Source organism: Pneumocystis murina (assembly GCF_000349005.2).
Source record: "Pneumocystis murina B123 chromosome Unknown supercont1.1, whole genome shotgun sequence".
NCBI classification, from domain to species: domain Eukaryota; kingdom Fungi; phylum Ascomycota; class Pneumocystomycetes; order Pneumocystales; family Pneumocystaceae; genus Pneumocystis; species Pneumocystis murina.
Genome location: NW_017802359.1, coordinates 22,777 through 38,273, shown reverse-complemented (window position 1 = coordinate 38,273; position 15,497 = coordinate 22,777). Strand labels below are relative to the sequence as shown.

General features: G+C 23.5%; 7 protein-coding genes across 7 annotated transcripts; 3 read left to right on the top strand and 4 right to left on the bottom strand.

Annotated features, from left to right (window-relative positions):
• Nucleotides 1-110: 110 nt before the first annotated feature.
• On the top strand, nt 111-3,988 carry PNEG_00290 (hypothetical protein; the record flags this gene model as incomplete). The annotated part of the gene is made up of 21 exons (XM_007873970.1): nt 111-213; nt 262-323; nt 372-530; nt 576-705; nt 748-839; nt 883-1,095; nt 1,140-1,472; nt 1,517-1,615; nt 1,660-1,742; nt 1,789-1,910; nt 1,951-2,104; nt 2,146-2,512; nt 2,558-2,686; nt 2,733-2,791; nt 2,850-2,976; nt 3,016-3,105; nt 3,159-3,322; nt 3,367-3,488; nt 3,533-3,715; nt 3,765-3,829; nt 3,872-3,988. The coding sequence occupies 21 exons, from the start codon at nt 111-113 to the stop codon at nt 3,986-3,988; spliced, it is 2,973 nt and encodes a 990-aa protein (XP_007872161.1).
• A 165-nt stretch (nt 3,989-4,153) lies between these two features.
• On the top strand, nt 4,154-5,611 carry PNEG_00289 (hypothetical protein; the record flags this gene model as incomplete). The annotated part of the gene is made up of 1 exon (XM_007873969.1): nt 4,154-5,611. One exon carries the CDS (start codon nt 4,154-4,156, stop codon nt 5,609-5,611), a length of 1,458 nt encoding a protein of 485 aa, XP_007872160.1.
• A 1,106-nt stretch (nt 5,612-6,717) lies between these two features.
• PNEG_00288 (thioredoxin) lies at nt 6,718-7,217 on the bottom strand (the record flags this gene model as incomplete). The annotated part of the gene is made up of 5 exons (XM_007873968.1): nt 6,718-6,846; nt 6,899-6,932; nt 6,979-7,024; nt 7,071-7,084; nt 7,129-7,217. The coding sequence occupies 5 exons, from the start codon at nt 7,215-7,217 to the stop codon at nt 6,718-6,720; spliced, it is 312 nt and encodes a 103-aa protein (XP_007872159.1).
• A 427-nt stretch (nt 7,218-7,644) lies between these two features.
• PNEG_00287 (hypothetical protein) lies at nt 7,645-9,897 on the bottom strand (the record flags this gene model as incomplete). Its single annotated transcript, XM_007873967.1, has 9 exons — nt 7,645-7,829; nt 7,876-7,908; nt 7,953-8,077; nt 8,118-8,351; nt 8,396-8,603; nt 8,645-9,445; nt 9,495-9,684; nt 9,738-9,825; nt 9,872-9,897. The coding sequence occupies 9 exons, from the start codon at nt 9,895-9,897 to the stop codon at nt 7,645-7,647; spliced, it is 1,890 nt and encodes a 629-aa protein (XP_007872158.1).
• A 111-nt stretch (nt 9,898-10,008) lies between these two features.
• On the top strand, nt 10,009-10,694 carry PNEG_00286 (hypothetical protein; the record flags this gene model as incomplete). The annotated part of the gene is made up of 5 exons (XM_007873966.1): nt 10,009-10,066; nt 10,120-10,179; nt 10,225-10,410; nt 10,460-10,563; nt 10,611-10,694. 5 exons carry the CDS (start codon nt 10,009-10,011, stop codon nt 10,692-10,694), a joined length of 492 nt encoding a protein of 163 aa, XP_007872157.1.
• A 720-nt stretch (nt 10,695-11,414) lies between these two features.
• PNEG_00285 (hypothetical protein) lies at nt 11,415-12,195 on the bottom strand (the record flags this gene model as incomplete). Its single annotated transcript, XM_007873965.1, has 6 exons — nt 11,415-11,584; nt 11,634-11,756; nt 11,802-11,914; nt 11,961-11,980; nt 12,028-12,068; nt 12,113-12,195. The coding sequence occupies 6 exons, from the start codon at nt 12,193-12,195 to the stop codon at nt 11,551-11,553; spliced, it is 414 nt and encodes a 137-aa protein (XP_007872156.1). The 3' UTR covers nt 11,415-11,550.
• An 881-nt stretch (nt 12,196-13,076) lies between these two features.
• Nucleotides 13,077-15,491, bottom strand: PNEG_00284 (hypothetical protein). Its single transcript, XM_007873964.1, has 5 exons — nt 15,096-15,491; nt 14,768-15,046; nt 14,475-14,724; nt 14,139-14,420; nt 13,077-14,094 (listed from the first exon to the last, which is right to left on the bottom strand). The coding sequence occupies exons 1-5, from the start codon at nt 15,459-15,461 to the stop codon at nt 13,160-13,162; spliced, it is 2,112 nt and encodes a 703-aa protein (XP_007872155.1). The 5' UTR covers nt 15,462-15,491; the 3' UTR covers nt 13,077-13,159.
• Nucleotides 15,492-15,497: the final 6 nt, after the last annotated feature.

Here is a 15,497-nt window from a genome sequence, read left to right as displayed (position 1 = left end):
AAATCAATGTTTTAAAGTTTTAAATACTTATAAAGCCATCAAAATACTCAAGAAAAAAGGATCCTCTCATATAATATATCTTTAAGAATTTTGATGAATAAACACTAATAATGGAACAAAAGATTGAACAATTACTTTCATTTTGTCAATCAACAGATGCTTTTATCAGAAAACAAGCAGAAGATGAATTAAAAATACTGGAAAACTCAGGAGGCATTCATCTTTGAAAGATATTTAAAGTTATCTAATAAAAATTAACAGAATATCCTATTTCTTTAATTAATATTTCAGCTTCATCGAGTACTGAAACTTATTTACGGCAGGTATAATTATTAAGAAATTAAAGATACGATATGACTTACTATCAAAAGGCATCACTATTGATACTTAAGAAATATGTGCTGAATCATTGGTCTCCTGTTTTTCAAGAATTTTATGGTTTTATTGTAAATCAAGATATAAAGAATAGGATTAGAAATCTATTATTGGAATTGCTTTCATCAGAATTGAAAGTAATTAGAAATACATCTGTTTATATCTTTGTTTGTTATTTTGTGAATTTTAAAGATAAATAGGCCCATGTTATTTCAAAAATAGCTATCGTTGATTGGCCAGACGAATGGCCAGATTTACTTGATAATATTCTCTTTAAACTTTCGAAAGATCCTCAGATTGAGACATATGGTGGATTGAAAGTTTTGAAAGGTTTCTTAATTTATGTTATACTGATTAAATTTATATAATTAGAATTGATTGATAATGCTCTTACAAGTGAACATTTTTTTTCTATTTCTCTCTGTTTAACAAGATTTTTATATGAAATTTCTATAAACGAATTGGTATTGTTGATATCAATTTTTTGTTTTTATTAAAATACATTAGTATTCATTTAGGACTAGAGCCCAGTCTTTATCTGTTTTTAAATCTTGTCTAGATTCACTAGAAATGATAAAAGATATACATCCGGAAATTATTAATTCATTTGCTATCGAGACTTTGGATTCATGGATGAATTTATTTATTACAATTATTTCTAAAAATATTATGAAAACATTAAATTATGATTTTATACTTTTTAAATTAAATGTTATAAAGGTTATTTAAAGATGATATTCTATAAATTTCTAATAGTATTTAAGATTTTATATAAACTCCATCAAACATTTTCATATCTACTAACAAGGTATTTACCAAGCATTTTTGAGGCTCTATGGATAGAAATCGAACAAGTAAAAGAAATATATTCTGAACATTATATTCTAAATCTATATGAGTCTAATGAAGAAAATGACTCTGATGGTGAATTGATAAATTTGCCTACATTATTAACAGAAGAACTTTCATTTATTCAAATTTCATTAAAAGATAAAACATTACAAAAAAAAATGAATTTGGAAGACTATTCAAATGATTCTATTTTAAATAAGATTATTGATATTTCTCTCTTTTATTCGCAATTGTCATTATCGCAAGTTGTATTTTAATAAAAAAATTGATTTATTTAATTGTTTTTTAGGAAAGAGAATTTATAGATAATTCTAACAGCTTTATTGAGGATGAACTGAATGAAAACGTAAGGTATACTCTTCGTCAGATCTCTGCAGATGTTGTTGAGGTTTTATAAATTTTAATTTTGATTTATTTAAAAATTAATTATAGGAACTTGGAAATTGTAATTTAGTATCAACTAGTAAAATATTAATAAAAAAGCTAGAATCAATGATCTCTGGCTTAGATTTGGGGTAAGATGATATTTTGATTTTTTTTTTAAATTTAAATTTTTTTTAGATGGAGATATAATGAGGCAATATTGTTTTTAGTTAGTAGAATAGTAGAAAATTTTGATATTTCTATAAAACGCAATATTGTTATTTTTTCTTTATCTTTCTATAATATAGAAAAGCCTCCAGGTATTTTTTAGACACATGACCATAATTCTAATTGGAGAAGAACTTTTAAGAGCTCGTGCTATTCTTATACTTGGGCAATTGAGCATTGCCTTAAATAATAATGAGCTATCAAGTGTATTTTCGAACTGCATTTCTATGATATTTTCTGAATCTATTGGAGTAATTAAACTTTCTGCATTTAAAACAATACAAAGGTAAATTGGCTGCATCAAAGTTATACATTAATTATTTTAAGATTATCTGTTTCTCTTTCTTTAGAATATTTAGTTCCTTTTCAACTTCGAATAATAGATGCTATAGAATTTTATATTTCTCAGGTTCATAACGAATCTTTAATATTGTTATTAGAAGTTTTACTTTTGTCTGTTAAAATCGATCGTGACGCTATATTATATTCAAAACCTGCGATAATTTCTATTCTGTTCAAGATTATTTTGCACAATTTGGGGGACCCATATCTAATTGGAATTATTCAAGATATATTTGAAGATTTAGCAAAAAATGTCTCTAATTTTTCTGCATTCTGTGATACCATCCTTTTACCATTAAAAGAGCTTTTTTCTACCAAGATATCTGATGCTTCAGAGACACAATTAACTGAGGCAATTATTCAGACATTTAAACATTGGTATTTACATTATATATAGGTTGCTTTTGACTTATTATGCCCTGTAATAAAAGGAGGATCATCATCTTTGTCTATAGAATTTCTTGAAGAAATTGTTCCTGGACTTATATATATTATGAAAAATTGTGACAGTAATGAAGTTTTACAGGTTTATATTTTTACTATTTTTATTTCAAAAAAGTTAATTTAAGAAGTCTGCTGAGGAGATTTTAAGACAAATTATTCTTAAGGATTATGATAAACTTATTAGTTTGTTAGTTTTATTTTTATTGTTTTATTTTTATTGTTTTATTTTTATTTACAAAATGTAGAAAAAGTGAAACAGGAATATCTATTTTTGATGAAATAGTAAACATTTTGAGGATTTTGTTGGAAAAATCTGTTTCAGAATCAGTAAACTTTTTTTTTGGACCACTTGTAATAGCTATAATTTATAGGGTATACTTTTACTAAATATAATTTTTATTCATTTTGCAGGCTGGTGAAAGATTTAGAGATTATTTGCCGGATTTTTTGGAAGCAATTGTTATTCGACTTACTTATCCTTCTTCACCTCGTTTTTGTCAGGTTTAAAATGAATATAAAATCTAACATAGTTTTGTTTTTAATGTATTATATAGGAGTTATTATTAATATTTGCACATTTAATTATTAATCAAACAAAACTTATTGTGGATTTTCTTTATAATATAAAAATAAATGGGGTTACAGGTTTAGAGATTTTATTAAAATCATGGTGTGAAAATATTGATATTATACATGGTTATAAAAATATTCGTACAAGGTGTTAACTTAATGACAAATGTCTCTATAATTAACCCTCAATAGTTCTGTTGCATTAATAAATTTGTTCATGTTACAAGATCAACGTTTTTCAGATATTGTTGTAAAAGGAGATTTAATTATTAATGAATCTGATGAAATAATAACACGGTCAAAAGCTAAATTGAGTATTTCTTTTTTTCAGAAAGAAAAGCTATTTAAACTTTTGTAGATTCTGAAAAGTATTTTTTTATTTCTTTTCTAGTAAAAGTAATAAAAATATTATTAAAAGAACTATCGACTTTTATAGAAATTGATGATAAAAAATCAATTGGAACTTCTAAAGCCGATTTTTCTAATGATGATGATGATGAATGGGAAGATGATCTGGATTCTAATACATATAATACTTATGGTAAGAAAGTATTTTGTTTTTAAATACTAATTTTTAATTTTTATATTAGAAGCATATACTTTATCTAATGATGATGATTCTATAGATGATCCTTTAAATGAATTGGATTTACAGGTTTGTATTTAATATTTATATGTTTTATTTTAATTTTCAAAGAAATTTCTTGTTGATTTTTTTAAAAATATTGTATCTAATAATATCAATGATATTAAATCTATGGCATCTTATTTGACACAAGAAGAATGCTCTATTTTAGCTTCAGTTACAATTTAATAAAATAGTATTTATATTTATATTTTTATATTTTAAGTGTTACGGTTGAACGTAGTTTTAAATCAATGTTTTTATAAGTTTGGGTTTTTAAAAAATATATATATAAGAGTAGAAATATAGGCATTTTTTCAATTAATAACGTGGCTTTTGGAATATACATATATAATGTTGCCATTGTTTTTTTTCTCGCGTTTTTCTAAGAATTATAAACATTATAAGAAAAAATTATCACAAGATAAATATTCAGAGAATTCGTCATCAAATTATAAAAAAAATATCTTTGAGTCTGATCAATGGCTTAGATCTTTACGTTCTTTAAGTGTTTATAGTAAAAATTGGCGGTCGAGTATATTAAAATTTAAAAAGAGGTCATTTAGTTTTTCTTCAAGATCATATTTATATTCTCCCGAACCTTCTGAACAAAATAACAAAGATTTTTTCGTAGACGATATCTTTAGGACTAATACAGCGACGTCTTTTATTTCAGGATTATCTACAAATACATATTGTTCATCTCGCACATATAAGATAGATGGTTTTAAAATATTTAAATCGAGACCCTCTGTATATTTAAAGGGTAGTATTATCTCTACTGAAAGGCCTTTTCCAATTGAAGCGGAATTGAGGCGAAATTCCCAAGATAGTTATATCTCTAGTTTGGCAGATGAAATGAATACTGCTGAAATTCGAATACTTCTTGAACGTGATCAAAGACGAAGGAAAAGAAATAAAACCAGTAGAAAAAGCCAGTCAATGGGTTTTGAAAGGGTGCCTGATTTAACTGCAAATACTTTGTTGAATAGAAAAATCTCTGATGATGTTGTGTTGAATCAATTACCGATGGAGCATCAGCACTTTAATTTAATTTCTGAATCTCGGAGAAATCCTATTGAATTGTCGTCTAAATTTAATAATAACATGCCTTCTGTACAAAATTCTAATCATTCTCAAAATTATCATCATAAAAATATAAACCGCAATTCTACATTTAATTTTATCTCTAATAATTATAACAATGAGCAGAAAAATAAGGAAACTGCTTTATTTTCTGGGAAAAACACTAGTTTGGAAACGATTAATGAATTGGATGAGCAAAAGGATCATTCTCTCGTTGTAAATCAAGATATGATAGTTTATTTGGATAATAATAATAATCAAGAGACTCAATTCGATTCTACGCATCAGGATTTATCTTTATTTAATGATTCTATCCAAAATAAATTTCAAAATAAAAAGGATCATGTGTTTCATCCTTTGTTTTCATCTCAATCACATGTATCTCAGCAAACAGCACATCCCGTAGAATTGAGTCGACATTCACAAATACTAGAAAAGAATTCTATACGTGAGGGTTTTGCTCAAACAACTGATATTAATTTAAAAACAGATAATATGGGAAATTGTAGCCTTCCTACAGTTTTTGATTCTCCATTTACTACAATTTCTTCTCAAGAATCTGATGAGTCTAGTTTGCAAACATTAACGTCAAAAAATCTATCGCATATCCTGAATAATTACGAATCATCTAAGAATGTATATTCATATATTACCGATAATTTTTCTGAACTTTTTGCACTTTATAATGAAGTTGATTTTACGCCTGCTAATACATTTTTAGATTAAAAAATTATGGAATAGGTTATATAAATTTTGGATAAATAATTCATTAATTATATTAAAAAGATTATATAAAGTCTTTGGTTATAATATGATTTAATTGTTTTATTAAGAATTAGTATTTTTAAATTTTTTGAAGAAAATGATATTAAACATTTGTATATTGTTAGTAATTATGGTAGTTTAAGAGTTAAGTTTTAAAAAATAATTTTACATTTTGAATTTTAAATAATATTATTATTTTTAGAAGTGTTTAATTTTTCATAAGCAATGAATTATAAAATTTCTACACAGTTATATAGATAAATTGTTTTTATAAATGATTTCAATAAAAAAATAAGTATTATTTATAAAAACAATCTATTGATTAAAATTTTAAAGCATATGATGCATTTATTATATATATGTATTGTTTTTTTAATACTTGAAAAATAAAGTATATTTAGATATGCTAATATTTAGAATTTATTGTTTTTACCTTTTTTTAAAGTATTTATATTATAAATATATTTTTTTTATAAATTATATAATCTATTTAATAAATAGTTTGATACTAGATACATTCAAAAATCATAAAAAAGAGTAATACAGCTATTAAAATATCATTATGAAGCTTCCTGATTTAAAGTATTCTAAATTTTATAAAAAATTATAAAAGTTACTCATTTTAAAATTGGCTTAAATAAAATTAATTTGACGTATAATATAATAATAAATTTTATATTAATATACAATTTACAAAATCAAACTAATATTAAAAAAATAAGATGAATGATATTTATTTTTTGTTTGCCATAATTATGAAATATATAATAGCTTTTAATATTATGATACTATCTTTTTTCGTCTAATTTGCAAAACTTTTCCAAACTAAAATTATAAATGCATGGCAGTCCATATTGTTTTCTTTTACATAATAAAAATATTTTTATAATATAATTTTACAGAATATAAAATTTAAAACAATTCTTAAAAAAATATATAAAATATGGCTTAATCTTTTATAAAATCAAAATAACTAAAGAACCAGATGAATATTTTTATTTCATTTTACAATAAAATGAAAAATATGATTTTTAAACTTTTTAAAAAATATTGAAAATATCAATATTTCATAAATAAGCTTTAATAGTTTCTTCTACTTTGCTGGACGATGCACCTACAACTTCCGCAATTTTTATTCCTCCTTTAAAAAAAAGAAATGTAGGCATTGCAGTAATATTGTATTCAGAAGCAAGATCCTATATATATAAATTAATATAATAATGTATCGAAACATATGTTAAATCATACATTATGTTGATCCACATCTACTTTTAAAAAAAGACTGCAAAAAATTAGCAAATAAGGTTATTATATTAAAAGAATACTACATTCCAGTATATTTTTCTGATAATTCTTCAATTTTAGGAGCGATTGCTAGAATATTTAGATAAAAAAATCATCTTTATACACACAAAAAAACCTCTGCAAGGACCACTATGTACTATCAAATAAAGAAAAAAATAAATATCATTTTTTACCACCAAGTTGCAAAAAAATCGACAACTGTTAAAGAATTAACACTAATTTTCGCTTTAAATTCAGCACTAGACGAAATACTATGAACCATTTTAATGTATTGACGAAGACGCGAGTATAGATTTGGTCTTTTTAAAACACTTGTATAGTGTAAAATATTTGTAGAAAACAATCCCGCCAGTTTTATCGAAAAAAAATGTTAAAAAAAAGTTTTTTTTTTTTATTTTAGAAAGATAAATGAAATATAGATTTATTTAATATGTGAAAGCATTGCCTTTTCAATTTATTATTTCTCAATGTTTTTTGTTTTTATAAAAATAAATTGGATAGTATTTGATGAAATGTGTCTAAATATATATAAATAAATCTACTCCAAAAATATATTATATAAAAGTATATCATAGAAATCTAATATAATTATTATATATACTACAAAAAAAACATTTAACAAAAAAGATCCTGTTATATAATGAAAATTAGATAAAAAATTAGATGAATATAAATTTATAGATAAGAAATTAGGAATTAGGACTTTCTGTTTTTTTTTTGAAATTATCTTCAAAATTTTTAAATAAAAAACTCATATCAATTCCCAAATTATTTAGTATTTTACACTGTTCTTTAATTATCTTCATGCTATTAGAATAAATATCTGAATTGAAACTAATAAAGCATATTTGTTTTGAAAAGAGTTCTAAAAAGTCTTAATAGTCATTAGTTTAAAGCGGAATTAAAATAAATTCATTTACTTTCAATTTGAGATTTTATCCATGTTATAAGACCTAAAAATATTAGATATATGAAAAAAAGCTGTCAATGATTTAACTAGATGTCAATGAGGGTTTTTGGAAAGCGGATATATACATCTCTGCTGTATTGTGTATTAAAACAAAGTGAATTAGTGCTAAATCAGATATATATGAAACAATATTTTCTTTAAAATATAATTGCCTATTGTCTTAATAAAATATCACAATACTTATATTTTTACCTTGTTCTTCGTTTAATTAAATTTGATCTGGATGCTAAAAATGATTTTTTTGCACGATTTTCATATCCAAGTCTTAATAAATAATGTACATTTTTTTTTACAATATTTTTATATGATGACATCTTATCTAATTCATCACATATTATATCTGCTAATTTTGAGGAACGATTTTCAAGTTTTAAAATAATTAATTCTGTTGTAATAGATTCTTTAAGATTTTCGACAGTTATTCTGCTTATAAATATATCAATTTAAATATTTAAAAACATGTTAAAAACATATCTTTTTCAATACTTTTTGTTGCATCTTCAAGTAATCTATGCGCAATCATTATATCTAATTCTTCTATTTTATCCTGAACCCATTGAAAATCTTTAATTTCGCCATTATTAGGTGAAATAGTTTCTGAATTATTAAGGTATAATCGATTAAGTAGAGTTTGAGCCGTTATAGATGAATCTTTAGTGTTTAAAAAATATATAGACTCTAAATATATTTAACATTTATTTAATTATTAAGGATCTAACCTCTAGCTTTTCTCATAGCCTCTATCTCTCCCCTCTGTATTTTTGTTAATGTATGATACTCTTTTTCAAATGCCTGAAGCAGTTTATTTTTTTCTTCAATTTTATCAGTTTTGAAAATAAAGTTTTGTTTTTCCTTCTGAATAATTATAGTTCCAGTGATATTACGTTCTTTTAAATATGCTTCATTAGGTTCTAAGTCGATTATTTGAATTTCAGTTAAAGGAAAGCAATTTTCTGCGATATATTTTACTTTTCCAGTTTTTTGAGCAGAATTTTGAGAAATTTGATATTTAGGAGAAATTCTGACAATTAACAAATTATCATTAAGTAAAATCAAGCGAGTCTTAGATTTTGGTTTCCATGATGTACATTTTAACTCTTTCCAATCACTACTTTCATAAACTATATGTCTTCCATAAGCCGTGGGCAAAAATTTTTGTGCACCCTCAACATTTTCAAGAAGATCCTTAATTTGATCTTCCCATATATTCCTTAGATCTGAAATAGAATTTTTATAACTTTTCCATTTATTTTTTTCCAAAGATAATGAATCTTGAGATAAAGAATTTATGTCATCTTTTAATAATTCAATAGCATCACATAAAGAGTTAAGATGATCTCTAATAGTAGACATATCACTGCTCATGTTTGATATTTCTTTCGAAATTGAAACGAACTTCAAATAATTATCAAAAATATTCTGTTGAAGATCCGATGAAATAGTTTCATAAGATTGAACCAATTGATTATAAAATTTTGAAATTTCATCTTCTGTTGCATTTTGAAAGTTATTGTTTACATCTATTATTCAATCATCAATATTTTTAGTCCTCATTAAAAAAAGACATACATTCTTCCGCACTAAAGTTTTGCGATGTAAAATTAGAAAGAGAAAATTCATGAGATGGCTGTTGATAATCATTTCCATACTTCCCAGTACCCCGTAAACTACCTGAAAAGCCATCCACATTATCTCCGTCACGATTTAAAATTGTTGGCCCAACACGACCTGAATATCTTCGTTTAATAAGTGATCCGACCTTTAAAAAAACACATTAATTTTTTTTCTTTTATATCTATATCCACTCCGTACCCTTATTTTGTCTTTTTCTCTTACTTTTGGGAGAGGAGGAAATGTATCTTCTAGTAATTCGTCCATTTTTTCTTTTTTTAAAGCTTGTCTATAAAACCCAATTAAAAGGACTATCTAATAAAATAATCCTTTACCCCTTAATTTGCAATCTGTCTTCCATTTGTTTTTACATAAATCTTTATAAAATAAACACTTAAATCACTTCTGCTTTGCTTATTTTTAGCGTTCTAACGATATCCCGTATACGTAACCTATAAACTATATTATAGTAATGAAGACGTCCTGGATTATTGGGATTGCTTTATCAAGCGCCCTAGCGTTTGGAATAGGCATGTTGTCATTCGTTATACGTATTTTGAAGGTTTACTTTCTATGTTTATAGGTTATGCAATTCATTTTGATTATAAACGTCGGAATGATGCAGCTTTCCGGAGAAAGTTAAGTAAGAAAGTTGAGTTTAATAGAATTAATTGATAAATTTCTGAAGGACGTGATAAGAAAAAACTTTCACGGGCACAAAAAGCTGAATCACAACATCAGGAGGAAGTTTTGGCCCAAGCGATTCGTAAGGCATATCATGAAGTGCAAAAATGTACACTTCCTCATTTAGTTGAAGAGCGTGAGCAATTTTTCATGCAAGAAGTAGCAAAAGGTGAAGGGCTTTATTCTCAAGGCAGGTTTAAGTAATGGGAATTAATGTATATTTTGAATGATGTGTGTAGGATCTCATAAATTTATTGAAGCCGCAAGTTGTTTTTTTCGTGCTCTTAAGGTGTACCCAAATCAAATGGAATTGATGGTTATTTACGAAAAAACAATACCTAAGGTTTATCATGTTTTTTTAAAAAAAATAATCTTAATTTGTAATTATAGGAAGTGAATGCTATTATTGTAAAATTGCTTCAACTAGATGAAAGTACTAATGCTTCTAAAAATATAGAAGAGACTCTTGAATGAATATAGCTTTTGCTGAGTATAATTGTTTAAGTATTATTCTGCATTTTTCTCAGCATGATCTTGTATGTTTAGATTCTGTTAAAATAGATCTCACTTTTTTTCACTATCATAAATAAGCTCACTAAAAGACTATTTAATATGAAAGATCTTGGTATATTAGACTGGATTATATTTTTTTATTAAAAGATAAATATTTTGTTATTGTTAAGAATCATGATTTAAAAAACTGAGTAACTACATTTTTGAAATGTTTTCTTATTTGATCCATATATAAAATTCTATATTAATAGCCTTTTCTGAAACTATATTAAAGTATATTGTATATTATTTTATTTTCGTAATCTCAAGTCTTAATGTTATGTATTTTTAAAATAATTGCAGCAATTTTCAAAATATTAAAATAATTTTCAATAAATGATTTATTGATAACTTTATAATATAATCTTAATACTTATTTACTTAAATTTTCTAAATGATTTAAGAAATACAAGATTATATAAAAAATGTTTTTAATTTATAAAAAGAAACGTTTTTTTTTAAAAATATGTTATTTACATTAGATAAATTTATAAATATTACCTATATCAAAATTAACAAAAAATTGTAAATGTAAAAAAATAAAATAAATAATTTTGATGATTTTCAAAAACGAAAAGTAAAATACTTAAAAACCAGATTTAACGCCAGAATATGCAGTTAAATTCATATCTTAGATGCTTAATAAAAAAATTTTTGTCTAACCACAATTAAAGAATTCAATATTTAATAATTTTAATATAAATTTTGAACAAATTCATTGCTTTTTGTAATTTAATAATATTCATCAATATTATACACATCTTAGTCTTTATATTTTTTAAGAACCATTTAAAATAAGTGTAGAAATCATCCTGTATTATCCATAAATATTATAATGGATAAAATGAACTAGTTACTTACGAATAAAGATAAAAAAAGAAAAATAACAAATATATAGCAAGTTTAATAAAACTTTCTTTTTTATGCCGGCTAAGAGTTCTAAAAATTTCTGTAGCATCTAAAGTATATTGATTTGTCATGATTCTAATATAATTAATAAAATAATAGAATTAATAAAATTTCACGTACTTATTAATGTTATATGCAAGTAAAGGAAAATTTAATAGAAAGGGCAGCCAATGCCTAGAAAAAAGAAATAATAATGTCGAAAAAGCATGAATAATTGCTTCTGGTAAAATGTACTATAATAAATCTTAGATATAAAAATATAAAATAAAATGAGTAAACCATATTAAGCTTATTACACACTATAACAATCTTATTAGTAATAATCAAAAATATTGAGTTTACAAACGATCAATTGGATTAATATAGTCACACTCAAGGTCTGAATACCTTTGATTTGGTTATTTTTTATAATCAAATCAAAGAAAACTTACATAATAGTAAAAAAAACTTGTATAAACAAATTTATAGAGTTAGTTATTATCGTTAATAAGTATAGCCATGCCGATGCAGACATTTTTTAAAAGTAATAAATCTTTTTTTGATTTTAAAAATTTTAGTTAACGAAAAAATATTTAGATATTAATATTTAATTTTATTATTAATATTTATATATTATTATAAGTTACTTTTTGAATATAATCTTTAATTTTTTAAATTTATTTTTATTTCTTTATTATCTAGAAATGAATAAGTTTTTTAAATATTTTTAGATTTTGTAATAATTTTTATAAAAGTTCCGTATATATCATAGGCGTTTATTTTAAATTAAATAATATTTTTATAGAAATTTAAGAAAATTGTTTTACAAATATTTTAATTTATTTATTTTAGATGGTTTTTGTTTTTTGTTAAAATGTTTTTTAAATTGACATTTAAATACTAGTTTTTAAACTATAAAATTCTAAAAAATGACAGTTTTCTAATTTAAAATATCTAAAAGCTGTTAAATTATATATTAAAATTTTAAGAATTAATACATGAATCATGTAATTTATTTTTATTAATGATTTTTAACAATCCTAGATAAATTAATATATAATGTAAAACTGATTTTTTAAAATAATATGAACTTAAATCTTTTTAAAAATTATCAAACAAATATTTAATTATTTTATAACCTCAGAAGTGAAGAAATTTAGTCAGCAAAAGAAAGTATGTAAGATTATAAAGTTGTGTCTAATATTATTCATCATCGGTTATATTAAATATAAATTTCAATAAAATTAAATGTTCAATTTTTAAAACAGTTCAAATTGTATTTTAGTAAATATTTCTAACCTTTAAATAATAAAAACAAATTAAAATCCATAAATATTTTTTGAAATCCTTACATTTTATATAAGAATATTAAGTAGGTATTTTAATATTAAAAAATATATTTAATATATGCAAATTGGTCCATTATCATAGTCTATTACCAAATAAAATAGGATAAATATTTTTAAGAAAATATAACCATGAACAAATTTAATTTTCACTTACCATGCTTCTCGGATTTCTAAAAATGAGTTTCTAGATACTTCATAATTATTATTTACTAGTAACGCATATTTATTGGATGAATCATTAATGTTTTGAGAGTTATTTTCTGTTACTTTATCTCTAAAAAACGACTTATTCAATAATTGTGATTTCGAAATAATAGATTTGGATATAAAGCTAGAATCAGTAAAAGAATGGTTATAATCAGATATATTTGCCGTCTTTTGACGAATAAAATTGAATAAGCTATTTTTAGGTACTGATGAAAGTTCAAATGTTGTATTAGAACGTTTACTATGTTGTTTAGAACGTATGAATGATTCATTTATAATAGAAAGATTTTTCATAGAACTCTGATTTTTTTTTTTATAATTTTGAAAATCCTTATTTGAAAAAGTTTTTTTTGAATCTTTAGAAAAATATTTTTTACTATAATTTTCAACATTATTGCAATTAAATGACGATTGGAAAGACGATAAAGGCTTATCAGTTATACTTATAGAATCCATAGATTCAGAAGATTCACTTTTTGAAAGCATATCTTTTTTATCTGCCTGTGTATATTTATCAATTAATGTAATGTTTGGTTTATATTCATTATTAGCCATATCATTTGATGTTAAAAGCTTAGAATTTCTTGAAGATGATTCAAATAAATGGCATTTTTCTGAAGTAACTAGACTATCATCATAACAATTAGTTTCATTGACATAAATCTCGTAATTTTTCGATTTAAAAAAGCTCAGCTTTTTCTTATTAAGAGATCTAAATAGGTCTGTATCAGTATTAAATGATTCACAAATGTCAATTTTTTTATAATCAGAATATAAATCTATAGAATTAATGGAATTATCATATTTTTTAATAGTATCTAGCTTTTTTATCTTTTTAGTATTACTCAAGAACAATTCTTTTTTCATATCAGAAATGTCTAAATATATTTAATAATAATAAAATAATTTTTTAAATGCTTACCATCTATATAATTATTAGATACTGGGCATGATTTAGCAAACATACTAGAATAGAAATGTTCTTCTGTATTTCCTACCATTATATCATTAATATTATAAGCTTTATCAGGAACTAAGCTATTTTTATCAAATGCACTGTGTTTTAATAAATATCTGTTTAAAGATGAATTTTTCAGATTTTTTGCTGCTTTTAAAAGATTTTTAGAATCAGAATTACCCAGAGGGATGTTCAGAGAACTAAATAATCCTCTGCAGTCATTATTAGATAAGATATTTTTATTAACTATAATATTAAAATTAGATATAAAAATGAAGTTTTTACAAATTTCATTATAACCTTCTTGATGATTCAAAATGAAAGTGTCCATTTTTAACATTAATTCTGAATGATTGAATGGATAATAATTATAGTTTTGTAAATGAAAAGAATTTTCGAAATTATATAAATCCAATTTTTTAGGTATAAAATGTGATAATTTCTGTTTTTCAGACTCCTCATGAACATGAATGATTTCTGAATCATACGATTCTTGCATTCCATTACAATTTGCTTTCTTTATATCATAAGAAATTTCGTCAGATGATTTCTTTATCAAGTTAGTAAAGTTAGTTAAATACCCAAAAAATTACAAATAAAAGTTTTCCATATGTCTGAAAACTATTAAAGCTATTATCATTATCTTCAAATCCGTCAAAAACAGAATTATCATCAGGAATTTTTAACATTTTTTTCTTCTTTCTAGTTTTTAAAATCTGCCCCAAAGAATATTCTTCTGGCATAATAATCCTTTTTGCATGTGCGCTAATTGGCAAATAAGTTCGTTTATCAACTTCAGATTTCGTAAATGATGGAGAAGCGATAATTGGATCCGGCTGCATCTCAATAGATTCATCATTTGACTCCTCAGACTATTTAAAAATATTAACTTAAAAAAATGCTAAAAATTAACAATGGTACGAATAATGATAGTTCTTTAAGATGATTGGAAGAATGATGTTCTTTTTTTTTGGATGACTTTTTTTTTTTTTTTTGTAAATTTATTTTCTGTTTATTTGAAATAATTTTTTTCCTATTTTTCCCAGAAACTTCATTAAGTTTTAAAGAAGATATGCTATCCTTTTTTTCTTTTATAAAAACACGTTTATCCTGTAATCCTTTTTTTGATGCAATTTTCTTAATGAAATCATCTACTGTAAAATATCGATTTTTAGATTGAATACTTCGTATATTATGATATTTTTTGCATTTATTATCCTTAGATGTCTCTAGGGCTTCTGAAGAATGAAATCCTAAATGTATTCCAAGGTATGTTAAAGATACCATTTCTCAAAAATATAAAAAATCTTGCATTTTGACGAT

Excerpts from the sequence above, each read along its gene's own strand:
- PNEG_00284 (XM_007873964.1), bottom strand. The coding sequence starts at position 15,461 with ATGGTATCTTTAACATACCTTGGAATACATTTAGGATTTCATTCTTCA. Across the intron at positions 14,421-14,474 it reads CATTTTGAATCATCAAGAAG|TTAATAAAAATATCTTATCT; the intron begins GTTATAATGAAA and ends TTAATATTATAG. Across the intron at positions 14,095-14,138 it reads ATCTAATAATTATATAGATG|ACATTTCTGATATGAAAAAA; the intron begins GTAAGCATTTAA and ends AAATATATTTAG.